This window comes from Leuresthes tenuis, unplaced genomic scaffold (genome assembly GCF_036924035.1).
Source record: "Leuresthes tenuis unplaced genomic scaffold, fLeuTen1.0.hap1 SCAF_3, whole genome shotgun sequence".
Taxonomy (NCBI): Eukaryota; Metazoa; Chordata; class Actinopteri; order Atheriniformes; family Atherinopsidae; genus Leuresthes; species Leuresthes tenuis.
The window spans coordinates 9383022-9392722 of record NW_027325357.1 but is presented as its reverse complement, the minus strand read 5'-3'; the positions used below and the strand labels follow the sequence as shown (position 1 = coordinate 9392722).

Genomic DNA, 9701 nt, shown 5'->3' with positions numbered 1-9701 from the left:
TCACCCACAACTGTTTCTGTCACTTAATGAAAGTTCGCACTTCCTTCCGAGCTGATGTGCAGGTCCATTAAAGGCCTCTCCGCATGTGTGTTGTTGTGAGTGCGTGGGGCGCTGGTTTACTGAAATTGCATCTTCAAGTCCACTACGTGGGGAGATTATTTCATGCATGTCGTTTCAAGTCAGTGTCTGAAGACGCCGCTCTCCCCACCATGAGGGCTATTAGGAGGCTCCCAGTTGTGTCTCTGTGCACTAAACGTTGGGATGCACTTGGCTCTGCTTGAGCATGTCTACAGCTCACACTTGGAGTCTTCAGGAAATAGTGATGTATGTGAGCCATTCCTAAAGAAAAACATAAAAATGTAAATCCGCTGGGTGACGCATGGATAAGTTTTCTGAGAAGCATTTTTATTCTCACACTGAAATGAAAAGGGGAATCGCTGGTGCTTCACAAGACGCATCTAATTGTTAAATATTGGTAATAAGATTAAAATGTTAAGCTGTCCTCTTCTTCCTCGCCGCGCCTTTTTCTTTCCTCCTTTTGCAGATGTTGCCTCTCTGGGCATTTTAACGGGATTATTCACCTTTGCGGCTCTCTGCAGCCATCGGCTCGTCACACAGTCAACCTGGCGTGGAGATGAACAGTGGAAGAAGATCATTCTGCTGATCCCAGCACCTTTGGTTATTAAGGGAAGCACCAGCACCCCCTTGATCGGTTCCCTCCTCCCTTTTTTTGCCAATCGCCATCCCAAGACAGCCTACCCGGAGGAGAGGAATCGGGGAGGGGAAAGCGAGGACACACCCGCACATACTGTACGCGGTGTACACGGCAAGGATGTTGCAGACAACATGAGGTGAATATCATCGACTGTCCCAAATTGGAAATCCATTCTTTTTTTTTTTTTTTTTACCTGCTCTGAAGACCTGATTGCCGTAGCTGGTTATTCACCTTCTGGAAACCAGCGGGGGCATTAACTCTTACCCAGAAATGAAAAGGATGTCTGTAGGTATGTACATTAAGATAAAGCAGCTTTCTCTGTCTTCTCAATTCCGTTTAGATATGAATGCGATGAATCCCGGCATCTTGTAGTTGATGTATGGATTTGCACCTCAGCTATGCATGATGAGTAGACCTGCAGTTATATATTTCTTTCATAAGGATATTCATTTGCAAAACGGATGCAATATTTTGTGTGTGAAGATGATGCAGACAGAGATGCAGTTTTTCTCTTGGAACCTATTTCCTTCTATGGGTAAATTATTTATAGATGTTTTTGAATATTTCAGTAACAGGCACCATTTCAAGACTAAAATGTTCCATCAAAACTAAACAGAAATCAGTTTAAATGTGCCTGTTCTGCATTTTGTTTAATTTTCTTTTTAGATAGAACAGTAAATCCTGAAAGTCATATTTTTGTGTTTAGACTGCAGATATCTTAGACAGGATGCTGCCTGTGTGAGTTTAGTGTCTGCTGCATTGCCATACTCATGCAGAGCTTCACTTAAAATCCATTAATTTCAGCAAATATTGCAGCAGATCATTGCCCTAATTTACGATCTTATGTATGTGTTATTGATCTGTTAGCCCCTCACTTTACCTGCATTTAGATCATTTATATGCAAGGCAGATTGTTGTTTTGCATATCATCTAGCGTCAGCCTCAAGTTTCCAGTTAATTTACTTCTTCTGACTTTTTTAAGGGAGTCATTTTTTCTTCAATTTGTTACTTGATCTTCAGTTAAAAGCAAGTTCCTGTCATTGCTGAGCTAAGCAGAAGAAGTATTGAGTGCTGAATCACTTCTCAGGTTTATCTGACCTTGCTCTGTTTTCTGTGTCTGTTCTACACACAGTCAGATCCTAGGTGACATCCTGTGGCCGTCAGGTCTTTATGGTGTTAAGCCCCCTCCCTTTCCTGACCCCCACCTGCAGTTCTCCAGGCTGCAGGACCCAGAATCACTGAAAAGTGCAGCCCTCCTCCCCCTGCAGAATGACTGTTGCCACAGGCGACCCCTCTGACGAGGCAGCCGCACACCCGGGGCATCCGCAGGACTACGACCCCGAGGCCGACCATGAGTGTTGTGAGAGGGTGGTCATTAACATCTCAGGGCTGCGCTTTGAAACACAACTCAAAACCCTCTCCCAGTTCCCTGAGACTCTGCTGGGGGACCCAAAAAAGAGGATGCGCTACTTTGACCCACTGAGGAACGAGTACTTTTTCGACAGAAATAGACCCAGCTTTGACGCCATATTGTATTATTATCAATCAGGAGGCCGGTTGAGAAGGCCGGTTAACGTCACCCTTGATATTTTCTCAGAGGAGATTCGCTTTTACGAGCTGGGTGACGAGGCCATTGAGATATTTCGAGAAGATGAAGGTTTCATCAAGGAGGAGGAGCGTCCTCTTCCTGACAACGAGTTTCAGAGACAGGTGTGGCTACTGTTTGAGTATCCAGAGAGCTCAGGTCCTGCAAGGATTATTGCCATCATCTCAGTCATGGTCATCCTGATATCTATTGTCAGCTTCTGCTTAGAGACACTCCCCATTTTCCGCAATGATGAGGACGAAATGCACAAGTCCCATGCGAAAGTCTTCTCACCTGAGACCAACACCACAATCATTAGCTACACATCCACCTATTTCACCGACCCCTTCTTCATCCTGGAGACTCTTTGCATTATATGGTTCTCCTTCGAGTTTCTAGTGCGCTTCTTTGCCTGCCCAAGCAAAGCAGGCTTTTTTGGTAATATAATGAACATTATTGATATTGTTGCCATCATCCCTTACTTCATCACTCTTGGCACAGAGCTGGCAGACAGGCCAGAGGATGGTCAGGCGGGTCAACAAGCCATGTCTTTAGCCATTCTCAGGGTCATTCGCTTAGTACGTGTCTTCAGAATTTTCAAGCTCTCACGTCACTCTAAGGGGCTTCAAATTTTAGGTCAGACCCTGAAAGCCAGCATGAGAGAACTCGGCCTCCTTATTTTCTTCCTCTTCATAGGGGTTATCCTTTTCTCCAGCGCTGTGTACTTTGCTGAGGCAGATGAGCCTGAGTCCCAGTTTGAGAGCATCCCAGATGCGTTCTGGTGGGCTGTGGTGTCCATGACAACAGTCGGCTATGGTGATATGGTCCCAACCACAATTGGTGGCAAGATTGTGGGCTCCCTCTGTGCCATCGCAGGTGTGCTGACCATTGCCTTGCCAGTGCCTGTTATTGTGTCCAACTTTAACTACTTCTATCACCGTGAGACTGAAGGTGAAGAGCAGGCTCAGTATCTGCAGGTCAACGTCCCCAAAGCTGATTCAGCTGAGGAGTTAAAGAAGAGCCGGAGCGGCTCCACCATCAGTAAATCGGACTACATGGAGATCCAGGAGGCTGTGAACAACAGCAATGAAGACTTTCAGGAGGAGAACCTTAAGACAGCCAACTGCACGCTGGCCAACACAAACTATGTAAACATCACCAAAATGCTCACAGACGTTTAGTTGTCTGGTATTTTCCTCCCCTGTCACAGTGGGAAATGTGAAACTGAGCAACTGGATGGGACAGATGTACACCCTCCCACCTCGTGTGCTGGAAAATTAAGGCAATATAATTCAGAATGTTTATGGTGATTGACCAGAAAATATTGCAAATACCATTCCCTCCCTCTGCGCTCATCTCGTCTTCTTCCTCACAGCTTACTCTTAAAACTCCTGAAAAAATGGAGTTGGCTTTATCTGTGTAGCTGCTAGAAAAAAAAAAGATAATGATAATACTTAAAGGTTTTCTGCTCACAACTGTAGCTAACAGTAGTGCACAAAAAGAAAAAAGAAGGAGAAAACACAGAAAAAAAATGCTTTCAAAAAGAGAAAACAAAAGTGACAACTACCGCTTTAGACCCCTGTCCCTTCGTCCCTCATTTCCCAAGGCACTTTGCTCTGCCATGCGCTTTCTGAAGAGCATGTCATGTGCTACATCTGCTGCTTCTTGGAGCCAATGAAACAAAACTGTCTTATGCTTCACCATTTAGAGATAAAAGGATGTGTGAGCATAAAGTAAGCCCACTCCAGTGCTGAGATCGCCTGTGGGTGACTTGTGACGAGGTCGGTGGTTAAGTACACCACATTATTTCAAGGATGAATGACAGCCATCAGCACTAAGCTTGTGGTTTGACACCTTTTATCCCTGTAGACATCAGTATCTGATGAATGACTGAGAATGGCCTTGAATTTTCACTGCTTTGGTCTTACATGTACAATATGTATTGAAATGCAAGCTTTCCCACCTCCATTCACCCAAACTGGTCTTACGGCGGAGCTTTGAGACAACTTGAATGTTTTTTGTTTTTCACAATTTCACGCAGTACTTATTCATATAGGTAGGTATCTTAACTGTGACCTAACCGATAGCCGCCGTTAGGTAGTTAGGTGCTGTCAGTAGTAAACCTAGTCAGTAGAATACTGCATGACATTTTTATCTGAATGAGAAGTCCCACTTGTTTCTCAACTGCCACTCGCCTCACCTCGCCACTGTATATTTGTCTGTACACTGCCTTCTGTAAAAATTACACTTAAAAGGACGCCTGCCGGTAGCTGTTACAACAACCTAAAGCTGTATGTTTGAGAATTTACTACAGAAAAATCAATAAGATTGGTTCCTACACCTAAAGGATGGGTATTAATGTTAACATTCCATGTAGAAGTCATTACTGTTTAACTTTTACCAGGTTGCTGTAAACTGAGCTGCGATTTTGAGCATAAACTCACACTCCAGTATTGGACATTAATCCCACTGCAGATGTGATAGACTTGCAGTGGTGTATTTTTCACAGGTTTGTCACATCAAGTCCTCATGATCAAAATAGCAACGTTTAAGGAGTCATGTATAAAAATAAAATAAAAACGCTTCCCCGAACTGCCTTTTATCTAGGTTTACGCTACTCTACTAGTGTTGCATGACCTCAAAAACATTCCTAGCATGCATAAAAGCTCTAAGAAGAAGCCTCAAAGTAATAAAAAAAAGAAACAAAACCATTACAATAGATTTACAGCCATTTATTTCTTATATATGAAGCAATATATGTATACATAAACAGTTCACTTATAGATTTAACTGAGAATTAAAAAAATCTACGATAGCAATGTTTAAGAGAAAGCAAGAACCTTTCCACAATGTGCAGATCATTGCCATGATTTTATTTTTGATAGTAATAATAATAGTTCTGAGCACTGCTGTTCTTCTATTTCGGAATATGTTCAGAGTGCCAAAGACACATACTCACTAGCCATCTCAAAAATGTTTCTTGTATCTTGTATTTAAACTTTGAAGTTTGCTTCGCTTAATTCAAAACTGCCCTTTCTGAAGTAGCTGTTAAAAGGCAGGGTGTTAAAAGCTGTCATTCTTAACCTTAATCTTTTATCCAAAATCTTTTATTGCCATGAGATTGTACAGAATATAAACTGAGTCCAAATGTCCTTTGAAAAGTCTCCTATTCCAGAAGTTCAATCTGTCTTCAAAAGTTAGCATCAAACTTGAATTAACATCTGATTCTAGCATCGTGTCCGAATAAGAGTTTCTCCCGTCTGCTCAACACTGCCAAAGTAACAGTCAAAGGCAGAAACATCAATATGGGAAGCGATAATTAGCAGTAGTGTAGCAGATATTGTCTAACCTAGGGGTCCTCTGACTTCACTCCTGTGTCTGTTGCCTTTCTGCATCTTCTCACAGATGTCTTATGTAATTAGAAAGGTGATTGATTAGGAGAGGGTCTGTAGCAAAGACTGTCTCGAATAGTTCTGTCATAGCAGGATTAACTTCTTTGTTCTTAGGGTTTTATTCTGCTCACTACAGTCTCAACCTGCAGTAGCAAAATGTTTTAACGCCGTCGCTGCCGATATGCGCTCAGGATGCCTCGTCCAACTGCCTGACATGAGGCTTCTGTAGTCGTCTCTGTCCAAATTCGAGGGTTTGTAGACTTTTTCTTTTCTTGAATGATCTGCTTTTCTGAGAGTTGCTTGCCGGTGGATTAAATATAACTTGAGGTAGGATGAGATGAAGGAGTTGGTTAGCAATACATGCATAATTCTTTGATGGAGGAGTCTGCGTGTTATACATACATGTTATTTAAAAAATTGACTTTTTATGGACCTCCACAGTCATCCAAGATCCTATCAATCATGGGTACTGGTCTGTGTGTGTTGATGCACAGCGAATTGTGTGTCTGTGTGACAGAGAGCCGAAAGCCACTGAATGTCAGTGTCATAACCTGGTTAACAGCTGCATTTATGCAACAGTTATTTGCATATCTGTAAATGTAAGGGAAAAAAATCACAGTTTGACCAAAAATATTTGTCTATGCATGGAAATGCACCATAAATGATCATCTTCATTCCATTTCTGCGGACAGAAATGTATGATGAATGTTAGCGTCTTAACATTTATCTATTCTATTTGACATTGGGCACATTACTGTACCTCAGCCAAATTCACTGTAGCATCATATATTGGAGTTCACAACATTGTAGTTTAACAATGAAAAAAAAAATCTGCTTAAAGCACAAATACAAGTAAAATCATCCTCATCTGTATTCCTGCAGATTTAATCTACACAATATTTTTATTCACTCAAATCAAAGACAATTATGTTGTGTGGCAAATTCTCTCCATGAGAAGGGCGCCCAGCAATGAATACACTGAGAAATCTATGCAGAGATTGATTATAAACTGGTAGTGTTTTGGGGGTAAAGGAGGTTTAAGTACTTTTTAAAAAAATGTTTTATTGGCCATCAGTTCAGAGCTGATCCAAAGAGCTGGCAGAACATTCAAAATAAACCCTGAAGCAAGTGAAACACCCTGCATCATCCTGCTGCAGTGAGTCAAACTCTCACGTTAGCTGAATGTGAATATGAGCTTTCTGAGCTTCGGGTTTCTTTGAACTGCCATGTCAGCTCTTTGCCACAACGCTCCTATATATAACTCATACACATGGGAAATAAGATGATCAATATGCAAACTGTATGCTTGTGTGTGTTTGAGAACCAGTGTCCTTTCTTTTCATTTGACCCCAGAGCCTGATAGTGTGGCATCCACTGAAACAACATGTACAGTTGTTCACCTCATCCCTGTCCCTCTATATCATAGAGGCCTGAAAAAAATCCATCAACGCTGGTACCATAAATAATGGACTTTCTTTCTGTGAAATGAAATTAGGACGAATAATGTAAATAACAACCAATGGATGATGGAGCAAAAATATGTACTATATACTGTATGTGAAGTCTGGATTAAAAACATAGTATTATCTGCACTTTACAACAAAAGGGACAATCTATGGACAAGAAAAACATGAATAAAAAAAAGAACTATAATCCTTCCAAGTGATCATAACCATGAAAAAGTTATATCAATAATGAAGCCAATAATGATCCAACTGAAAATGTGTTCAGTGTGTTTATTGTGTGTCTTTTCTGCACTTTTTTATGTTTTATGTTTTCTTTGTTCCTTCACATCACAATGTTCCCAAGGTATTGCAAATTATCTGAGGGGCTAATTTTAGCCAAAGAGCATCTGCGCTAATACAAAATGCCACAAATCCATCAAAAACCTGTTTGTTGTTATTCTTAGAACAGCCAGCGTCTTTGTAGCCACAGGCAGTGTAGAGGACATTTTCAAACGCCTCCTGGTATCTTCAGCTTCTGCCTTTGTTTAAGTGCATGTATATGCTGCCTGCAGTTTTAAAAGAGGGAGCAGGGTATCCTATTAATAGCCTTTTTGTTGGAGAAAGAGATAGGAGGAGGAGGAAGAACAGTGTAAGCAGAAGAAGAGACAGGAAGAAAGGTGGAAAAGAGATGCTTACGGAGGAAAGATTCTTGAAGGACTTTCTATGGTTCTGTAATACTGACAATAACAATAAATTCAGACAGACATTCAATTCTTCTTTTGGGCTGTGCTTCTTTTGGGGGAAAAACAGTTTAATTTTATTTTATCTAGTGATTGTTTCTCTCAGATCCCTAAAAACTGCTGCTTGATTAAGTGTATTACAGACAAATATATAAATGCCAAGGCTCATACTTCGGAGACCACGCGATACTTTTAGACTATCCTGTTAGATTTTGTTTGAATAAGCCCTGTCTTCTCATTTACACCTGGAACAGTTGTTCAAGTTTGCTGCCGTCTTGTCTTCTGCCATCTCTAGTCAGCTTGTGGTTTAAGTACAGCGCTGCATTGGGAGTGGGAGCACTCAGGGCCTTGATGCTGTAGTTCCAGCTCTGCTGTAGTCATTAGTCTTGCTTTGATCCAGCGATGCAGTGCAGCACTCTGCAGCACACTTTGCTGAAACCAGGGCAAACACAGAGAGGCAGATGGAATCAAGCCGCCCAACCAAGGACGCAATCCTGCTGCAGGTGGCTGCCAGTGTGCAGAGCACTGTTGTTGTTATTGTTAGGGAGGAGTGAGAGTGTGTGTGTGCTGTTTGTCAGGGATAGTAGTATGCCCACAGGAGAATGGCTGAGTAGTCATACAGGCTGCACTGTGCTTTCCATCTTGTAATTAGGAGAGGAGCGCTGTGGGACTTGGGGCTAATCCAACAGGGCTGCCCTGGCATCAGACCACACCCCACCATTAGAAGGTGTTCAGCTGTACTTTATTAATTCATGCCGTGGTATCAGTGAAGGTTTAACACTACAGTGAGGAAGTTAAGTTTCCATCTTTGATACAGTATGACTGTCTCTGGGTGTACGTGTTTGATTTAAAGTTAAAATTAAATTTCTTCAGGATGTTTAGTTTTACCTTATTGTCGAGTGAGGTGGGGAAATGAAGGGGAAAAACTCACTGCCCTCTAGAGGTATCACTGATGGAACTGCACTGTTAGCGTGTTAGATTCTGTGAGACCAGTCAAAAAAGCTTGCAGGTTAAGAGTTTTATCTTAAACTTAAGAGTTTTTTAATCCTCATGAGATGACTAAAACAATTCTAAAAAAGATAAAACAAATCTGCCAAGAGCTCATTGGCATATGAAATGAGATGAGAGGCTAAAACCAACAGCCGAGACTTCTAGTCTATAAAGCTAATCAGAGAAAGGTGGGGAAGAATTGATAACTTCTTTAAAAATAAAAAAATATATATTAAAATTAATTACTTTTTTATTATAATTGAACTACAGTTGTCAGATGGCAAATGCAATGGAAGAAAAAGAACAATACCCTCATAAATGTGATGGAATTTAAGTGTAACACCAAAAATGACCTCAGTATTATACAGTACTTCAGTTAGACCATCAAGTTACCTTCCTTTCCTCTGCATAGATATGCAGATTCTTCACTCATCCATAATTCTGCCTCTTTTCATGGTGAAATAAGTAAGAACAGAGTTTTCAGACACAGTAGAACATATGCCCACCTCTGCTCCATCCACAGTCATATAGAGAATCAGTACACTCATACACTGATACATTAGCACACACACCCTCCTTCAGCCCCCTGGGATTGAGAAATAGGTCAGGTTAAGGTCGGCCAACCATGAATAGAATGGTGAACCTGTTAAAGTGCACGGAGAAGCCGATGGACAGATGCTCTGGAGTTTGTAACCCAAGAGACATGAAGTAATGTGTCTAAAAAGTGGAGAAAATCTTTTACATAATAACAAGGTGGTCTGAATGAACAATGGGAGTTAGCGGGACTGTCAGACAGCAGTGCTTCTTAAGCTTCGATATGAAGTGTCAGACCAG

At 41.4% G+C, this 9701-nt stretch overlaps 1 protein-coding gene across 1 annotated transcript; it reads left to right on the top strand.

Moving 5' to 3' along the window:
* The first annotated feature begins 581 nt into the window (after positions 1-581).
* LOC140303089 (potassium voltage-gated channel subfamily A member 2) lies at positions 582-7414 on the top strand. Its single transcript, XM_072381708.1, has 2 exons — positions 582-1004; positions 1848-7414. The coding sequence occupies exon 2, from the start codon at positions 1985-1987 to the stop codon at positions 3479-3481; it is 1497 nt and encodes a 498-aa protein (XP_072237809.1). The 5' UTR covers positions 582-1004; positions 1848-1984; the 3' UTR covers positions 3482-7414.
* Positions 7415-9701: the final 2287 nt, after the last annotated feature.

Excerpts from the sequence above, each read along its gene's own strand:
- LOC140303089 (XM_072381708.1), top strand. The coding sequence starts at position 1,985 with ATGACTGTTGCCACAGGCGACCCCTCTGACGAGGCAGCCGCACACCCG.